Consider the following 21079-nt stretch of genomic DNA (forward strand, 5'->3'; position numbering starts at 1 on the left):
GACTGCAGATGTATCAGAGGAACCACGTGCTAGTCTACAGCTCTCCCCAGGTTGGCAGAGGGGATGGAGCAATGCCCGGGACTGCTTATACTGTAGACTAGGGGAAATTGTCCAAGTACAATTGGGAGGAGGGGGAGGGGGCGGTCCAACATATTTATATGATGAACATATAAACAATAATAACCTGAAACAGAGGCCATGTCCACACGGAGACGAGTTTAGGTGTATCCGCTAAAGTTTTTTCTCGTATGGACGTTTCGTGCAGACGGAACCAGCGTTCTGGGAGTATACGTTCTGGGAGAATACGCTCATTTTTGAAACTGGGTCCCAGAGTGAACAAATCTGAAGGCGCCACCCTTGCATTTCCGTGTTTATACAACCCATACGCATCTTTCCTGAACCGATGATGCCATAGCCCCACCTGTCTCCGCCAGCAACAGCTACTATAGCCCATAGCCTCAGTGCTCCACAGCTGCCTCTTCCCATCCACCCCTCCCCTCCCTTCATTGGATATTTCCCAGAAAGCTTAGCGTTTTTACAAGAACACAAACAAAATCAGGCTAAACGTGTTAGATAGAAATATATATATATATTTTTTTTTTAATTCTCTTTTTATTTCAGTTTTCAGACAAACATCAACAGTATTTCACATTTTTACAATCTTTTCTTTTTTCCTTATTTTTTTTATATAACAAAAGTTAAAAGAAAAAGCACAGTCACGACAAAATAAGGGTGAACCCAAAGGACAACACACTTAAGAGACATACACACACAAAATAAAAAATAAAAAATATAAAATGTACACGTGTAGCATGGATTAATATCCCTTCAGTCTCTTATAACAGAAATCTTTCCTCAACGGTTTGACAAAATCACCCCATCCCTCCCAGTACATTTCGAAGGCGTCTGTCTTGAGTCTCAGAGCAAATGTTAGCTTTTCCATTACATATATGCTATGCATTACATTGAGCCAGTCTGACAGAGTCGGTGGGCTTTTATTCAACCATCTCTTCGTTATAGCCTTTTTGCTGGCGACTAGCATCCGTTTAAACATGTACATATCTTCAATACCCCTGATCATTTCGGGCACCCTTCCCAAATACAAAACCTGAAAGCAATGTTGAATCTCAATCTTTAGCACCTTTTCCATACTCTTTCTTATTTCCCCCCAAAACATACTTATCACAGGGCAACTCCAAAATATATGGTAATGATCCGCTTTTTCTTCTCCACACCCCCTCCAACACCCTGTTTGACCTCCCCTTGATTGAATTGGCGTTAAAAAGTATCTAACTAGGTTTTTCCATTGGAACTCCCTCCATGACAGAGAGTTTGTGGTCTTCCACTGTCTTTCATTTATCATTTCCCATTCCTCCCGCTCCAGATTGAAGTTCCCCTTCCCATTTTTCTTTTAGATACAGAGTATTTCCCCCCCTCAGCACTTGAATACCCCTATATAGCTTTGATATGTTTTTAGATCCCTGGTCAGCGCTATATGCTGAGAGAAAGACCTTCAGCACCCCCTTCCCAATCCCCGACCTCTTCAGCTCTTCTTTACCAAATAGTCTATCTGTGTAACTTCTCAACTGAAAAAATCTGAACAGATCTTCATTTCCTAGACCATGCTTATCCTTCAAAACCTGAAAGCTTTTAAAAGAATATTTTTCAAATAAATCCCAGTACAGGGTTAACCCTCGCTCCTTCCAAGTCCTGAAGGACGCATCAAGCCTATTTGGATGGAAATCTGGGTCGTAAGCCAACCAACTGATCATCGAATATGGTTCCCAGGTGCTAAAGGTCTTTACTACTTTGAACAACCAAGTTTTCAAGGAGAGATCCAACCAGGGGTTAGGGTTTTCCCCAAGGTGACATTTCAGCTTACTATTGCCAATTATAGCCTGTAGAAATATTTATTTTTAATACAACATGCAATTCTGGAATATTTGAATATTGGACAAAATGAAATGAAATGAAATGTAAACTCTGATTGTAACACACATACTCGGGATGCTCTATATATAGCCCTCGCAAATACAACGTGTGATGCACTGTGATGTCCGCTCTAATGATCATGGAAGTGGATTTATCAGGAACGTCACCGATAGTTAACGTTCTATATTGTAGGCTACAGGGAGACCATCAGCCCTGCTGAACAGCTCTGCATTTGCCTGTATAGGTTTAATCGTTTTATTCATCGACATGGCAAACCTCGTCTAGAGTTGAGATACAGAGGCTACTAATAGTACCCCGCAAAGCCAAGGGTTTAAGCTGCTCGCTACAGTGAGATACACATTATAGACTCTGTGCGCCCCTAGTGGTTGAATGCCATTATTGACAAGATTGTCTTATTCTCTGTTTTTGGTGTACTTTGTGGCAGCGTTACAGTGCCACTTACCGGCCTGGCATATATACTACAGCGGATTCAGTGGTATTCAGTGGTTTCATGTGGATACACACATTTCTTGTAACGATTCCGTGTTTATGGAAAACTTTTCTTAAACGAAAAAAAAAAAAGATCAGTTCCGTCTCTGTGTGGACATGGCCAGAGCCAATGGACTTTTTTTTCTTTCTTTCTTTCTTACCTCGCAATAATAATAATAATAATAATAATAATAATAATAATAATAATACATTAGATTTGTATAGCGCTTTTCTAAATACTCAAAGTCGCTTTACACACAATAAAATCATTTAATAGATACAAAACATAAAAGAACATGGCGATAGAAATAACAATAAAACGGAGTATGTGATTTAAAGATGGTTGAGTTGTGATGATGGAGGGGAGGATGATTTAGCAGGTGAAGGTGAGTTTGAAGAGGTGGGTCTTGAGGGCCTGTTTGAAGGATGGTAGAGTGGTTACCTGACAGATGTGGATGGGGAGGGCATTCCAGAGGGAGGGTGCAGCAACTGAAAAGGCCCTGTCGCCCCCTGCAGGTCCGGAGCTTGGTCCTCGGGGTTATCAAGCTGTTAGTGTCAGCGGACCTGAGGCGACGGGTAGGGGAGTGGCGGAGGAGGAGGTCGGAGAGGTAGGGAGGGGCCAGGTTGTTGAGGGCTTTGTAGGTGGTGAGTAGTAGGGGTGGGGGAAAAAATCGATTCACCCAAGTATCGCGATTTTTAATGTCACGATTTTTTGAATCGATCTTCTATTCCAGAATCGATAATCGCAAAAAAAAAAAAAGTCAGTCAGGCCACTCACTGAACAGCAGGCCAGGCGCCGCCTACTGGTTTACTAGTGGTTTTATTACTTTATTAGTTAGTCTGAAGTAATAATTACACTTCAGGGTTAAAGTGGGTGCATCTCATTGTAAAATTGGACTTTAAACGGCCCAAATCTGGCTTCAAACGGCCCAAATCTGGCTTCAAACGGCCCAAATTGGGCTTCAAACGGCCCAAATTTCACGTGCGTCGGCCCATATCGGCCTGGCCTGCTTGGTATCTAATGCCCGGCCTGAATTATGATCCCAGTCCGCCCCTGTTTTTAACTATATCGCCCAGCCCTACTCATGATATAATATACAGTCTCTAGTGTATGATTCAACTTTTCCCATTTTCTAATCTAGTGTAAAAAAGCAAACAAACTGAAAAAAGAAAAAAAGAAACAAAAATCGCAATAAATCGTAATATCGAATCGCAATAATCATAGAATCGCAATACTTAAGAATCGCAATATATATCGAATCGGCACCCAAGTATCGTGATAGTATCGAATCGGGAGATAAGTGAATCGCATTTTGAAGTCTATCTGGTGTTTGACTGGGAACCAGTGGAGGTTGTGAAGGACAGGGGTGATGTGATCTCGGCGACGGGTGGAGGTGAGCAGGCGAGCAGCGGAGTTCTGGACATACTGCAGTTTATTGAGAATTTTGTTTGGTGAGCTGTAGAGGATGCTGTTACAGTAGTCGAGTCTTGAAGTGATGAGGGCATGGATGAGGGTTTCGGCAGCGGAAGGGGACAGGGAGGGACAGAGGCGGGCAATGTTCCTGAGGTGAAAGAATGCAGTTATGGTGATGTGGTTGACATGGGGAAGGAATGAGAGGGTGGGGTCAAGGAGGATTCCAAGGTTGCGGACGTGGGTGGAGGGGGTGACGATGGAGCCATCGATGTTGAGAGAGAAAGTCTGAGCGGATCGGGTGAGAGGGAGTTTGGGCCAATGAGTAGAATTTCGGATTTGTTGCAGTTGAGTTGGAGAAAGTTTTGTTGCATCCAGGTTTTTATATCTGTAAGGCAGGTGGTGAGGGTAGAGTGGGTGGATGAGGTGATGGTCTTGGAGGAGAGGTAGAGTTGGGTGTCATCTGCATAACAGTGGAAACGAAGGCCATGGTGACGGAGAATTTGACCAAGGGGAAGTATGTCATTTGTAGCAATAGTTCCCGGAAGTAAGGTTCTGGATTAAGCAGCGCTGTAGAGTTGCAGCAGAATGGACCGTTGGTGATGTAGTTTGAAAGGGTCAGGCATTTAAAGAATCAAATTGTATATTATCAGCTTTATTTTATACATTTCAATCATCCCACCATGTACTTCCTGGAACTATCATTGAAGGTCCACTATAGGTTGATGCTAGAATGGAGCCTATGGTATGTGTCCACACAGGGCCTGGGCTGTGCCTGTCCCTTTAAGAGCTGCACGCTGCACAGTGAAAACAGGCCACTGCGGCTCCACGGCCACGGGGACCTGGATGTGAGGTGGGGGGGGAGATAATGAACAAGGGCCATCAAGCGCCGACTGCCTCCCTGTGGGTACCGGCAGCAAAGCATGCTGGGACCCCTGCAGTGCAGGGTAAGGAAACCCCGCTCATCGTCGCAGTCAGGGGGGAAACCTTGTATCTCCAAAATGTCAGCCTTGTTTTTAGTATGACCGTCCGTGTGTTTTTGAGTTTATCCAATGGATTCTGAAAGGGTTTAATACTTTCATAAGTCTCAAGGTGTTGTAGAATTTTCTCTACCTATAGAGCAGGGGTGTCAAACATACGGCCCGGGGGAACAGAACCGGCCCACCAAAGGGTCCAATCCGGCCCACAGGATGACTTTGCAAAGTGTGAACAATTGCACTGGGAAGTCCTGCAGTCCAATGTTCCAAGCTGGAGATTTGACACCTAATATTGATGCACACTCAGGTTTCAGGAGCAAGTTACAATATGATCCATGTTGTCTTTATTCATCACTAAATGGTCAACTATTTTCATTATCCTTAGAATATAGAGAAGAGTTGCAAAGTTGCCGTCAATTGTAATTCGCAGTTACAGACAGTAGATTTGATATGATAAGCCTCTGGTAGCTGAGATAACCTCTTTACACTAAAAGAAACTGGAAAATGTGGTTCTTGTGTTGTTATTTTTACGTTATTATGCATTGATTTTCTTTGTCTGGCCCAGTTGAGAGACCAAATTGGGTCCCATGTGGCCCATGAACTAAAATTAGTTTGACACCCTGCAGGATATTGAAGCTCATAACTTTTGAAATCTGATGTCTTCACTCTTCACATGTTCTCATCATAGGCTCAGAGTGAGTGATGTCTTCACTCTTCACATGTTCTCATCATAGGCTCAGAGTGAGTGATGTCTTCACATGTTCTCATCATAGGCTCAGAGTGAGTGATGTCTTCACATACTCTCATCATAGGCTCAGAGTGAGTGATGTCTTCACATGCTCTCATCATAGGCTCAGAGTGAGTGATGTCTTCACATACTCTCATCATAGGCTCAGAGTGAGTGATGTCTTCTTCACATGCTCTCATCATAGGCTCACAGTGAGTGATGTCTTCACATGTTCTCATCATAGGCTCAGAGTGAGTGATGTCTACTCTTCACATGTTCTCATCATAGGCTCAGAGTGAGTGATGTCTTCTTCACATGCTCTCATCATAGGCTCAGAGTGAGTGATGTCTTCACTCTTCACATGTTCTCATCATAGGCTCAGAGTGAGTGATGTCTTCACATGTTCTCATCATAGGCTCAGAGTGAGTGATGTCTTCACATGTTCTCATCATAGGCTCAGAGTGAGTGATGTCTTCACATGCTCTCATCATAGGCTCAGAGTGAGTGATGTCTTCACTCTTCACATGTTCTCATCATAGGCTCAGAGTGAGTGATGTCTTCACATGTTCTCATCATAGGCTCAGAGTGAGTGATGTCTTCACATGCTCTCATCATAGGCTCAGAGTGAGTGATGTCTTCACTCTTCACATGTTCTCATCATAGGCTCAGAGTGAGTGATGTCTTCACATGCTCTCATCATAGGCTCAGAGTGAGTGATGTCTTCACTCTTCACATGTTCTCATCATAGGCTCAGAGTGAGTGATGTCTTCACATGTTCTCATCATAGGCTCAGAGTGAGTGATGTCTTCACATGTTCTCATCATAGGCTCAGAGTGAGTGATGTCTTCACATCCTCTCATCATAGGCTCAGAGTGAGTGATGTCTTCACATGTTCTCATCATAGGCTCAGAGTGAGTGATGTCTTCACATGCTCTCATCATAGGCTCAGCAATCAGCGTGAGGAACAATGGAGCGCTCTCACTGCTTCTCTCTGAGTGCAACAACAATGGCGTGCCTGCTGTGCTCCACGCAGCTGTTTGTCAACATATTTCTGCTCCTACTGTGACCAGCAGTATTACTGTTTAGTAACCGCTCTAACAGCATATTTAAGCTCTATTGGGGGCTGGGGGGGATTCAGCAGCTAAAATACAAAAATACGGCATGTGGTTGGTTTTAAATAGAAACATTTTCAACACTAGACATTAACGGAAATGAAGGAAAAAGTGAATGGAAATAAATGAGCTGATTTAGGGTGTGGTGATATGATCTCAAATAGAAAGGTCATTCTTCATTCAGTAATAGCTAGCGGGCAAAGCAACAACACCAGGCAGGCACCGCCTCCCTATCCCCCCGCCCCGCCCCCGAGGCATTGCCCCACGTGGCGTCTCAACACTTACACAAGGTTTCTCTAAATGCCCCCATGCACACAGAGAGAGAGAGAGAGAGAGAGAGAGAGAGAGAGAGAGAGAGAGAGAGAGAGAGAGAGAGAGAGAGAGAGAGAGAGAGAGAGAGAGAGAGAGAGAGAGAGAGAGAGAGAGAGAGAGGCAGTTTGAGTGCCCCCGCCTGGTGCGTCCTGGCATTACGTAACCACCTCCTCGTATGGAGGCCATCACTTCTGCCTGTACGCCTCCTTACAACGCATGCATCCAAACAGGCGGGCGGTGCGCCAGTCTCTGCAGCAATATGCCCTCCTCCTCCTCCTCCTCCTCCTTCTTGGCTGTAGATGCCAGAGGGGAGCCGCACTGCATTATGTATGTTTGACTGGGCTGAGGTTGGAGAGCAACTTGATAGACGGCCATGTTTTTCTTCCCTAAGATCTACTGATAGCTTTGAAGCCTGGAGCTGCCAGTAGCTGCTATTCAAATGATCTTTCATGCCTCAGATTCAGAATGACACCTTTTCGTTGTTTTCCCTAGAATTGTGTTTTTGTCTCCGAATGGAAATGCCTCTGAAACAGTAATCATGTGATGCTGAACTCTCCACTGAAACTCATTCAAAGGGAATCGAGGACCGCAGAGATTGGGTCTTTTTGTAGGCTTACCCAGAATTCCCTGCACTTCCTTGTGTAAAAAACAACAACATGTGTGAAAAATGGATGAGAGGAAAAACTGGGTTAGGCCGAGATATACGTACGTTTGCTGATGATAGATAGATAGATGGATAAAGTACTTGATTTATCCCCGAGGTGAAATTCTGGCGTTACAGCCGCAACATCAATATCAATGACAACACCAACAACAACATGGCTTATGTCGAAAACACACAAACAGGTAAGTGTCAGTGAGACATTAGAAAAACAAGAAATTGAAATCAAGAAATGATATTGATGAGTGATATTGTCCTTTTAATGAAATGCCAGATATCGGTTATGTCATCATCATCACCTTCAATACATTTGTCAGACCTCAGCTCTGTGGTGGTACAGTGGTACTGTACGTAGGTGGGATCAGGGGGGTGTTTCTTTGAATACTTTGTAGATAACAGAACTTAAAAGATCATCATCATCACATGGAGACACGTGTTCATAACCAGCATGTCCCCCCCTCCTCCTCCTCTCCAGTCAGGGACCTGATCCACTGGCGGGACCCCAAGAAGTCTGGCGTGGCGTTCGGCCTGTCCATGCTGCTGCTGCTGTCTCTGGCTGCCTTCAGCGTGATCAGCGTGGTGTCCTACCTGCTGCTGGCCCTGCTCTGCGTCACCATCACCTTCCGCATCTACAAGTCCGTCGTCCAGGCTGTGCAGAAGTCCAGCGATGGACACCCCTTCAAGTAAGAGGCCGCAAGGGCATCCGTGTAGTGCAGCGGTGGATTTCCCCACTACCAACACGAGGGTTGGAACCCCCGTGTTACCTCCGGCTTGGTCGGGCGTCCATAAAAAGCCTTCCAAATGGCAGGCTGTAAGCTAGGTGCTGGTCAAAAAGCCTTCCAAACAGCAGCCTGTAAGCTAGGCGCTAGTCAAAAAGCCTTCCAAACAGCAGCCTGTAAGCTAGGTGCTGGTCAAAAAGCCTTCCAAACAGCAGCCTGTAAGCTAGGCGCTAGTCAAAAAGTCTTCCAAACAGCAGCCTGTAAGCTAGGTGCTGGTCAAAAAGCCTTCCAAACAGCAGCCTGTAAGCTAGGTGCTGGTCAAAAAGTCTTCCAAATGGCAGAATGTGAGAGGTCAGGCATGGCATGGCCTCATATAACCCCGGCCTTATTTATAGAGCAACCTTTATGGTGGAGCCAGGACCTGGGGCAGAAGACACAACACAGCCCAGCCTCCAAAACTAAACATCAAGCCTCATACAGTAGGTCAACTTTGCCTCCAAACGAAATAGAAATGGAGAAAACGGACACACAAAGGTAGTAGAGTGAGATTGTAACATAGCTGGAATAAACAGCTTTTTTTACAATGTCACTTAATTCTAAAAGGTGTATATCCCAAACAGGGAAAGTTCAAGTTGGGGGTGTTGCTAAATTCTCTGGGGAAATAAGGAAATATCCTTGTCCATTGGGTGGACGAGTCCGGGTTAGAAAGTCAGAAGTCTCAGCAGCTGGCTCAGTAGTCATTAGTTGATGAGGTATTTTTGTAAGCCAACCCGGAAGTTAGCATCGTGCATGGTTCCCTCGTCTCCACGTCAATGGGTTTTAGTTCAACCGGAGACCGCAACAATGCTAGCCTGCGTACGACGATGGAGCCAACCCCGTTGTAGCTTGGTTGTAAAAGGGATTAGCACTAAAATTATCCCTTGTCATGACAACGGTAAGCTCTTGCTTGATAACGTTTCAATTGTGAGTGCAAAACTTTACCAAACATTTGCAAATGCTTTTATTTTATATTATGGGCAAATGATCATCATGGTATAAGCAAGTAGGTTTGCATTTGCGGAGGGTGGTTCTTCGCCTCCACGTGACGTCGTGCCTTAAAAGCGCAGACCTACTCGTTGATTCTCCCTTACTTATTGCACCTTTGAACTATGAACAAATGAAAGTGGAGATTAGCACATAGCCAGCCAGCCCTGTTTTAGAGGGGTGCGACGGGACGGGACTCCCACGGGACCCAACGCAAATCTCGCGGGAGCGGGCGGTCAAAAAATAAACCGTGGGTCCCGCGATTTCAGCCGTCTCTCCTCGTTCACTGCCGAGGAAGTCATCGCTTCGGAGATAGACAATCTTTTGCACTGTGCGCACTGGCCTGCGTGTCAGCCTGTGAGTTGCTAGGCAAACCTGGCCCCTCAGCTCGCAGCAGCAGAGATGACTCAATGAGAGGAAGATCCGGTGAACTCACACGTATATGTAATGGGTGGGAGATGCAGCTGACGATGTTTTAGCAGTTTAACCACCATGATGACTTGAGGCAGATAAGAAGAAATGTGAAGCTGTTAAAGCAGCGCTACATAGGAAAACATGATGTGATGTTTGAGAGTTCCCCAGTTCCTTCAAAGCCAGTAGACTCTTCACAGGCACCCCAAGTCCTGGAAACCCCACAGAAGAAACAGAAGAGTCTGCTGGCTCTGAAGGTAGCAGCGATATTCTCACGTTACTTAATTGAACTGGGCTCTGGGACCCCGCTTTTTTTTCTTTTTTAGTTTTTAATTTTTAAATTTGTTTTTTATAGTTGCCGGGAGTGGGCAGTCATCATGTGGCTCCGGGCGGTCAGTGAGCGGGCGCTAATGTTCAGAAATCCAGCGGGAGCGGGATTTAAAAAAACAGTCCCGCGCAGGCGCGCACCCCTCTACTCTACCCTGTTTCGGAGCCAAGCTGGTTATTAAAATCTTCTTGTAGCAATTAACGCCTGGCCAGTTAGCCTCATTTTGCCTCCCTCTTCCGCAGAGCGTTGATGGATAAGGATGTCAGCATTCCCCCGGAGACCTTCCGCAAGCACGTGGACAACAGCCTGACCTACATCAACCGAGCCCTGAAGCAGATGAGCCGCCTGTTCCTGGTCGAGGACCTAGTGGACTCCCTGAAGGTGGGTGCTTCTGCTTCAGCCCACTAGGGCTTTCACAGACCAGTCGACACGGCATCGTGGTCATCTTTGGTTTTACGAATAAACCATATCAATAAATTCACATAGATTTGTTTGAACAATCACATAAACAAAACAATGATATAAACAGAATTTCAGGTTGTTGTTGTTACTGCAGTAAAACAGCACTCTGCTATTTCGCATGCCCCCAGGTTAGTCTTGCCTACATTAGCTAACCCTTTACTGGCTGTTTTTGATGAGAATTGTTTATTTTTATTGTGTGGGAAAAAATATGATCTATCTCATCCCATGACTAGTCAACTACCATTTGGCAGTAGTCGATGACTACTAAAATGCAGTAGTCGTGAATGCCCTACAGCCCACCCAGTCGCCGTCCACCCTGACGTGTGGCTGTTTGGTCGTACTATCTATTCAAACATCTCTCTCTCTCTCTCGGTGCCATCTTTTTATAACTCTGATCGGTGCAGTAATAAGCCTTCACTACGGTGGCTGTGAAGTGCAAATCACAATGGCAAATAGGAAAACACAACAAATTAACAAAACCGAAAACATTCACTTCTACCGGAAAAGGAGCCCAGCTGATTCAAACTCTGCTCACAAACTCTGCTCACCTGTGTGCTGCTCCACACTGGAGCTCTCCATGGTGCTGAACCTGTGTCGAGTCATTTTGGCCCCTAATTAGCCATTTTTGTCCATTTATTCCCCCCTGATTACCTCATTAAAAAAAATCGGACTCCGTTAGGTCACACGCAGGGGTTTACACTTCCTGAAAGATTCCGCCCGATCGCTCGTAAAATGGCATCGCTGACGTTGCATTCTTATTATTATAGGATAGGATTACGGGACTGTGTAGGAGTGATGGACCTCAATCGTCCCAAACGTTTTCATGTCTTCTTGAACCCCCAGATAAGACTCATCATTATTAGGCTCCAGACGCCAGGTTGCGGATCAACGTGAGCAGCAGAGAGAGAGAGAAACTTTCTTACAGCAGTCAGATAATAGCAGCCAGGCAGCAGAGCGGGGCGGCTGTCAGTCCCACAGTCAACCAAGCAGGAGTAATCCCTGTACAGTAGCTCAGCTCTCTCTCCCATGCCCTTATTAAACCAGCCAAGTCCAAGCCCCGTAACCCCCCCCCCCCACTACCACCACCACCGCCTCTAACCCATGGCTCTGACCCCCCATTCCCCTCCCTCCCTCCCCAGCATCAATATCATGGTCATTAAGCAGCCATGTCAATTCATGAGAGTATCCTAGCTTTAGGCTGCCTGGGCGAGGCGAGGCACCCACTGCTGCAAAGCCTTAGATAGAAGTGGATCACATTTCACTGCAGAGCCATTAGGCCATTCACCGCTACTGCATTTGAGTAGTCATCACCACTAGAGCTGGGTATTGGTTCAAATTTCAAGAATCGATTCGATTCCGATTCACAAGGTTGCGAATCGATTCATTTCGATTCGATACGATTCGATTCCGATTCGATCAATTTCAATATTGATTTGGTTAGTGATACCAAAACGTGTTTTTTGAGCTGTACCCTGAATTACATGACTGTCCAGTTATGTAACACAGGGGTTCCTAACCAGCCAACTAGATACATGGGGAAAAAAAGTTGCAGACCTGTTGTCAATTTTAATGGTTTTAGTTACACATATATTTACTCACCAGGTGGTGACAAAGGGTAAATAACAGCCTTTTCATCTGTCAATAAAGACACTTTCACAATTATGCACAGTGATTTGATTTCAGCCTATATAATTTCTAAAAGTAGATATTAACTCATTGAGTGCCAGCCACTTTTGGAGAACGGACGCTCCCAGTGCCAGAGTTTCAGAGCGTTTTCAGTGATTTCTCGAGGCCCACAGAATATTGTGTGATATTACTATGTAAACACTGAACACGCACAAAGAACGATGAGACTCTATTCTATCATCTGCAAAAAAAAGTTTATTGATCCCATTTTCCGTTCTTTAGTTATGAGCCGGAGAAGATAGCTTGATTCATCCAAAAAAAGTAATTTTTTTCTAGAAGCTGAGATAATTGGCCTTTTGTGAAATTAAACATTTCAAGCACACACTGACTCTGAAGCTAATCTTTTCTAATGTAGTCACACCTCAAAAATAATTTCCTTCAATAAAACAGTTTAGGCCAGGGAATTTTGTTTGGCAGAATAATATTTTTAGCTACAACCAGCAGCGCTGGCCCCTGCGTGCGCTGCTGGTTGCAGCTTCTTGCTGGTCTTGATTTGCTGCTGGTGGGCATCGGATATTCTGGCTTGCGTTTGTCAATCCTGTCCTGCTGCCTGGGTCTGTCTGGGTGTTGCGTGCTGCTCTGCGTGCCCCCCCCCCCCCCCCCCGCCCCGCCCCGCCTCGCCTCGCCTCAACTGCACACTCCTCCTCCTGTCTGTGGTGGCTCTCTGCTGAGTTTGCTGTGCGCACAGTGAAGGGTGCAGCTTTTTTACAGCGTTCCGCGTGTGTTTGTCACCGGCAACGATGCTTCCAGTTGAGAATAATAACTCCACGGTGTGGATGTGCGGATGTGCTGTCGCAACCGACACAGAGCGGCTCAATTGTGGGAGCAGATTGGCTGCTGCAGGCACAGCTGCAGTAACGTGCTTCAGCATATCGATGCATACGGATGCGATGCGATTTCCGTTTCCATAACGACTTCTTCTTTGTTTTTTCCTTGCCTTTCTGTTATGTGGAGAGCACTGTCGCCACCTAAGGGTTCTGTAAAATAGGTTATAGACCTCCAATAGCTACAATAGTTGTACCAGAGATGTATCAGGGATTGATCCACGTCCCACCGTCAAAAAACGCAATTGACGACAACCGTCGTCATTGGCACTCTACGTCAGTATTTGAATTGACGACAGCTGTCGTCATTGGCATTCAATGAGTTAATGATCAAACATTTCCATTCATGTAGCCTACAGTATTTATGTTTTTGTTTCAACTACAAACATAAATAAACGTCAACTTGAAACTATGTTTCAACTACCATACACAGCATAATATTTTAGCCTGTTTATTAAAAAATAAATAAAATAAAAATCGATCTCTGGACATATGAATCGATAATCGAGGATTAAAGCCCCAATCAGTAAGATTTTTGACATTTTTTACTGTAATATAAGAGCTTTTTAGTCTTAGGACATGGTAGATTGACTTGTAATAGGGAGACTCTCGGCTTTATTTATCCCACACCGCCCTCCATTGGCCAGCACTGGGACTAAGCAGTTTGCTGTCAGCGTCCCGTGTCAATAAAATAGAAAAAAGAAAAGGATGCGCGCATGCGCTGTACAGCGTAAGCGCTGTCTGCATGAAAGCAAGGAAGTAACTCGATTCGGATTTGCTACGAAAATGATGTTTCACAGAACTATGGATTATTATTTCATCACGTGGTGAGTACCCGATGTCACAACATGTACATAGAGCTTTCTGGCGCTGTGTTTTGTTCACTTTGAACGGCGATATCGTTATCGATACTAATGCACGCAGAGGGCGCAGTTGGAAAACTTACTGAATGGGGCTTTAAAATAAAAATCGGAGAATCGATTTTTTGAACCCAGCCCTAATCACCACTACTGCATTTTAGTAGTCATCGACTACCAAAAAAAAAGTCCCACCTCCACGTTTTGTCCGTCCTCCTCCCCAATGCGTCTGACACTTGATTGACATGAAGATTGACCAGTCTGCTGCTGCTGTTGAGAGCTGTGTTACATTAGGTTACCGTGGCAACTAACGCCGCTTTGTATCCTGGGGCTTTAAACCGTGGGAAACGTATACTGAACAAGCAGGCGGCAGTCATTCATGACATAAAAAATGACATGACGTAAAAAAAAGAGTGCAGGACCAAGTAAGAAGCTGAAAACGTATTACTGGACGGGACGGGAGGAAGACTTCCCCCCCCCCCCCACCATGTCCTATTTCAAGTACCGTAAATTCCGGACTATAAGCCGCACCGGTGTATAAGCCGCACCTGCAAAGTTGACTATTTTTTTCTTATATAAGCCGCACCGGACTATAAGCCGCGGGTGTTTTAACACATTGACTGCCAGCCGTTTTTTTCTTGCTGTAGGTAGCTTCTGCCAAGCCGTTTTTTGAGGATTGTGGCTCATTTTACAGGAGCCGAGAATTATTTTCTGCTTGGAGTTTGTGAACATACAATATCTCAAAAGTACTAATAGAATGTGTACTTTCTCTGTCTAAAAGAGTTAGTTTGTAGAGTTAGTAGTTATGTAAGCATTAGCAGTTGAATACAGCATGGTTTTAGCGTCAGAAAGAATATTCAGAGATAAACAGCTTTTTGTGAAATTCGATAGAACTGTCACTTTAACCATTCATTTTTGGCTCTCTCTCTCTCTCTCTCTCCCTCCCCCTCTCGCTCTCTCTCTCTCTCTCTCTCTCTCCCCCTCGCTCTCCCTCCCTCTCTCTCTCTCTCTCTCTCTCTCTCCCTCCCTCTCGCTCTCCCTCCCTCTCTCTCTCTCTCCCTCCCTCTCGGGAGGGAGACGCACTAGGTTTAATCCTAGTGAGAGGGGGAGAGGGAGAGAGAGAGAGAGAGAGAGAGAGGGAGGGAGGGAGAGAGAGAGAGCGAGAGAGAGAGAGAGAGAGAGAGAGAGGGAGAGAGCGAGAGGCAGAGTTGCTTCAACTCCTCCCTCTTCTTGCCTGCAGCGGCCGTCACAGTCTCAGTGCTTTTGCTGCTGTCCTGTGCCTGTCGATCTGCACGGCTGCTGTTTGAGGAAGTCGGCATGGACTCGCTTGCTTCTTGGAGTTTTGGTTGAGAGAAGCTTTTGCGATTCTGGTCATATTTATGCTGCGTGTTTCAAAGTGTGTTCCACCTGTAATGTATTATGTAAATTTGCAATCCCGTATCGCCAGCAATCAGCGCGAAAATAAAAGCGCCTTCGCCAATCCACCTTCATGAGAATGGCTTCAGTCACACTGCTTTTTGCTTGCCTTCCTCCTTCCTTGTCGCCACTTAGTGGGTCGGTGGAATGGGTTGTACACGTTGTACACGTCCAATACCTATATAAGAGATGTAAAAGGCTTAGATGCACAACCTACCGTCAAAAAAAAAAAATCGATTTTTTTTGACGAGTACACTCGTCGCTGGCAGTTAACAGCTGGATTGTGTTTGACGAGTACACTCGTCGCTGGCAATCAAGGTGTTAACACCTTAAGTGCCATAGCCGAAATAATTCGTCTTACATAATCCAACGCTTAAGTGCCAGAGCCGAGTTTACTCGTCTTACATAAACATTTTTTTTTTTTGACGGTGGGACATCAATCAACAACTTTTACATCTTCGAGATCACTATTGGAGCAAGATAATGTGTATAATCTATTTTACCGACCCACTAAGTGTTGACAGTGCTCCCCCAGACGACCGAAATCAAAGAAAAAACTGCCGCGGGACCAAGCCGTTCAAGGAAATGCCGTGGCGATTTTACAGTAATCCATTCAAGACTTGTCTTGCCTGAGAGCGGCCGCGCACCGGCAGCAGCACACAGAGAGCGGAGAGCGATTTGCAAAATAGATCATAGGTGAAACACACTTTGAAACACCTCAGAAAGGCCAGAATCAACATCTGCCCATCGCCCACGCATTCCCCGGCCCATCTTGACTCGCACAAGGAGCGTCCGCACGCAGGCAAGCAGGCAGGCAGGCACACAGGCAGGCAGCAGCAAAAGCGCTTCTGACACGCCCGCTGTACAGCCAGGAGGAAGGAGGAGAAGACACACGGAGGGAGGAGTTTGAATGAGAGGGGTGTTTCCTGTTGTTATGGAGGAAATTACTGTTCAAAACTATTGTTTAGAATGTCTGACGGTCTTACTGATGCCAAAAATGAATGGTTAAAGTGACTGTTTCACAAAAAGCCATTTATCTCTGAATAAATTTCCAGACGCTGAAACCATGCTGTACTCAACGGCTAATATCTACATAACTACTAACTCTGCAAACTAACTCTTTTAGACAGAGAAAGCACACATTCTATTAGTTATTTTTAGATGATTGGTGTTCATGAATTCTTAACAGAAAAGATTTCTCGGCTGTTCTAAAATGAGCCAGAATCGTCAAAAACACCCCTGGCACAACTTACCTACAGGAATGAAAACATGGCTGGCATTCAATGTGTTAATGGTATATATATTTTTTTTTTTTTTTTTTTTTTTTATTGTGTTTTAATGTTTAATTACCATATGTAGAAGATATAAGATAAGATAGAAGAGATGGCTGTTTGAGGAAGCTCCCATTTATTAACATTTCAACAAAACAACATAACACAACACCACCTGTGTTGTTATTTACAGTGCACACAGTGTCATACAGTGTGGTGAAAAGAGGGCAAGAGAGGAAATTAAAACAGAAGTGGATTTATAGTTAGAAAGAGTGCTAAAAAAGAGAGATTTTTTTTTTTTTTTTTTTTTTTTGGAAAAAATCCATAGATAAGCCGCACCGTTATATAAGCCGCAGGGGCCAAAAAAGGCCAAAAAACGGGAAAAAAGGTGCGGCTTATAGTCCGGAATTTACGGTACGTTTGTTTGATAGGCCTTGCCAGCATCGCTCCCAAGGCAACAAAAAAAAGTAGCCACCCTGCTAAAAGTCTCCATTGAAACTCAGGATAGTAATGCTAATGATTAGCCAGCTGATGTTTGATTTGCTCTGGCAGATGCATGTGGCCACCCTCCTGTTTAGAGAGATTCAACCCCACCTGAAAACGCTTAGGCCAATCACAGTCGTTTATCTAATATGGGGGTGGGTTTGATACGATGGCTGACAGAGGAGCATCAGTGAGGGGCTTGACAAGTGGTTAAGGGCCGCCCCCTAAGGCCAAAACAAAATGCGTGAAAGATATATGAATTGACCAGCCACGGACCTCCTTATATGCGTGACGCAACCCGTGGGGCGGTACATTTTGAACCATGCACCAATGCACACAGCCCAGCCAATCAGAGGCTCGCCACCACTTTTCGTGAGGGAAAACCCATAAATGCTGACTTGTCTATGGAGGGTCTGACCACGTGTTTCTATGGAGGGTCTGACCACGTGTTTCTATGGAGGGTCTGACCACGTGTTTCGTTACTCTGAGACTCATTTGCATTTACGATTTGGTCTGGCCATGTCAGGCTAGATCATTCTAGATACATGCATACTGTTGTGGAATCAAAATGTCACTTTAGAACCAGACAACCAGTGTAGTTTTGATATAAATACGCAGAGGGGCAGCTTGTGAACAGGCAAGGCAGGTAACTGCTTGAGGCGCCAGTCCGTTAGGGCCCCCCGAGGGCAGACACACTTTACTCTACAGCGGTGACCACAAACCCCTATCCATTAAAGAACCAATGGAAAATTTGCAATGACATTGAAACCTCCCTAAAGGGGCTCCATGACATCCCCTGGCCTGGACGATTTTGAATGATGTGAATTCACTTTCACTTTCAATTCAAGTCAAGTATGCATGATTCACATATTCTCTTGAATTGAAAGTGAATTAAATTATCTCGAAGTCAAAAAAAAGAAAAAAGGATGTGGGGAAAAAACAAGTGGAGCAGATACTGATTAGGCAGATAACTGAATGCTGTTATTTTAGTATAGCCTATGGGGAGATCCTTGAATAAATTCAGCTAGCAATGGTGTCACTTTTTTGTTTTATTTGTTGGTTAACCTGGCTAAGCTAATAGTTAAGCTATGAATTGCTATGAAAGCAGGGCACACAATTAGCACCAGTCTCCACTCAGCAGCCAAATGCTGGTAAAATATAAATGTGCAAGTGGCTGGTAGGTAGATTTGATTCACTCACCACCAGCTAAAAACAAACAATGCTAATCCATTGAGTGGCTGGTAACATTTGAACATTCACTAGACATTTGGCCGGTGGACAAAAAAGTTAACTTTGCACCATGTCTGAAAGTTATGAATAGGCTAATAAAATATGTCCAAGGAACTTGGGGAATGCTAATGATAATATTGATGTATTTTTCGTTGGTGTCAGGTTATTAATAAAATGATGGTGATGAGGTTGGAGGGGCCCCCGGGGAATTTTTGCCTAGGGCCCCTACAGACTCTAGAATCGCCACTGTAAATACGTAACCCAAAAAACACCACTGCATCATATCAGAGGAAGACACCCATTGGCCGATACCTGATTTTGAATGAAAGGCCAATTTGTGCTCCACGTATCTGTTTCCAGCCCTAATATAGATATGTTCTCCTAGAAATGCTTTGAGTTGTCGCTCTCCCTCAGGGCCTCCTGTAGCCCTCCTGCTGTCTCCTAACTGAGGCTTTGTGTTGTGTTTCCCTCCCAGCTGGCTGTGCTCATGTGGCTGATGACCTATGTGGGTGCCGTCTTCAACGGAATCACCATCCTCATCCTGGGTAAGTAAGGCACCACGGGGGAGGAGGCACCACGGGGGAGGAGGCACCACGGGGGAGGAGGCACCACAGGGGAGGAGGCACCACGGGGGAGGAGGCACCACGGGGGAGGAGGCACCACGGGGGAGGAGGCACCACGGGGGAGGAGGCACCACGGGGGAGGAGCCACACAGCCTTTTCTCTAATGGCCCATTTCCACCGCTGGTATCAACGCGGCCCCGCCCAGCTCGTCTCGCTTTTTTGTGTCATTCCACCGATCAAAAACGTGGACAGCCGGGGTTGAGTCGTGCTAGTTTTGGTCCCTGCTTTGTTGAGGTTCCAGCGCTGTGAACCCGGTACCATACCGTGACGTGAAAACACTGCAGACGACTGATTGGCCAGGCAGAATCGTGTTTACTGTATCTACTGACTGTCAATGCTGGATACCAGTTTAGTGGGGCTTACCTTCTCTTCTGTTAATGTTATTTCCATCAGTCTTTTGTGTTGCTGCCTTCGGCTCTGGTGAAATAAAATCGATCTCCTTGCTCAGCTTTAACATGGCGGTGGTTTTCAATTGTTTTGAGAGAGAAAAAGTCCACTCCTCAGGAAGCCCAGTTGAGTGCAGCGTCGGCTCCGCTAGGCCGGAGGCGGGGGTTTAGTGAAGCCGCGGTCTTGCCTGGTGAGAGGCCGCCGGGGTAGAGGCTTCCCTTCTCCCTGTAGCGCAACTCCCGTCCCCCGCGCAGCGCATCCATAGCCACTTCTTAACATGCAGTGGAATCCGTATTATAACCTGCACCTAGCCGGTTGGCCTGCATGTTAAACAACAATTAGCCGGCCTACGCGCACTCCCGAGACTCCGTATCTTATCTACCTCGACCACCGGTATAAGATCCGCTTCCACGCAAGCGCTGGTCATGTTAAACAGTGGAACGATATGATCCGCATATGTCTGAGTGGGCGGGTGTGGCTCTTCGTGACTCACTTCACGTTCGGTAGTTTATTAATTAATGAATCGTTCGGGCAATCGCTTATACGAGCAAACTCACGGTTTCCTCAAGTGCTGCAAAAACGGCTTGGTTTGTTAAGTGGGTGCTAGAATGACCGTGCTTTCCGAGGTGAGGGCTGGCTTGACTGCAGAGAGGCAGCAGGGAAGGAAAGTGAAAAGTGGAGCAGAAACGCGCTCCTGAGAATACGAGGCAGCAGGATGACTGAAGCAAATGAAACAACTATCACAAAGAGCAGCCGACATTCTGACACTTTTTGCGCAATGCGTGCCGCTCTATCTGCCTGTTTGTCTCTCTGCCAGTGCCCGCATGTCTGTTTAGTGTGCGTGTGTGTGTGGCATGTCATTTTTAACGCTGTTCATAACGAGCAGAGCGTGTTTAGGCTATCGTATGGCTCCATCCCCAAATTAATTTTCATCGTCCCTGACGCTACTGTGCGCCCACACTGCGGAGTGGATAGGAGCTGACTGACTCTGACTGATAGGCTATCAAAGTTTTGTGGGGAGAAATACATTTCAAACTAGTCAGATATGACTTGAATGTCATAAAATAAATCACCCACAGTGATTGACGACAGTCCGACCACTATTTTGACTGCGTGGCTTTATGTACCGTAGCTTAACAAAGGCATTTTTGGCACATTGCCACCCCTCGTTGTCAATGGACTCCGTTAAAACATGTTTTTTGAAGTCTCCAGATTTGTCAGGCAGGCAGACTGTGCATCCACACTGTGGAGAGGATAGGAGCTGACTGACTGATAGGCTATCAAACTTTTGTGGGGAGAAATAAATTTAAAACAAGTCAGATATGACTTGATTTGTTTTTGTTTGGTTACAAATTCGCTAAAGCTGTTTCCTATCACATTTCTTGTTTTTGATAGATGCTACCGCGCCGCCCCCCCCCCCCCCCCCCCCCCCCCCCTAAGATAAGATCCTTTATTTATGCAGGAAAGGTCCCGTTGAGATACAAGATGTCTTCTTCCAGGGAGTCCTGGTCAAGAAGACAGCAGCACATCAAAACTGTTCCACATGAATACAAATGGCAGCTTTAGCAGTGGGCAGACATCCACGTCCGTGACACCACAATGGCCCTCCGGCTGATGTAATGAGGCCGTCATGCTCGTTTAGTCCAGCAGGGGCACCAGTAAGCTTTTATTGTGCCGACAGGATGGCTGAAGCACTGTCTGTCTAATAACACACTATCCAACACTATCGCCTTAGAAT

The 21079-nt window shown here is 45.6% G+C and overlaps 1 protein-coding gene across 2 annotated transcripts in view; it reads left to right on the forward strand.

The window, feature by feature from the left end:
* LOC310779930 (reticulon-3-B-like) overlaps positions 1 to 21079 on the forward strand; it is a 54358-nt gene that overhangs the window by 26881 nt on the left and 6398 nt on the right. The window contains exons 3-5 of one of the 2 annotated variants that reach the window (XM_083640450.1): positions 8101 to 8304; positions 10345 to 10483; positions 18807 to 18876. In XM_083640450.1, the coding sequence (XP_083496576.1) occupies positions 8101 to 8304; positions 10345 to 10483; positions 18807 to 18876 (413 nt within the window). Of the gene's footprint in view, positions 1 to 8096; positions 8305 to 10344; positions 10484 to 18806; positions 18877 to 21079 lie in introns of both variants that reach the window. The other variant, XM_083640451.1, reaches the window with a different exon arrangement.

The sequence above is a fragment of the Poromitra crassiceps genome (genome assembly GCF_964638095.1).
Source record: "Poromitra crassiceps genome assembly, chromosome: 7".
Lineage (NCBI taxonomy): Eukaryota > Metazoa > Chordata > Actinopteri > Beryciformes > Melamphaidae > Poromitra > Poromitra crassiceps.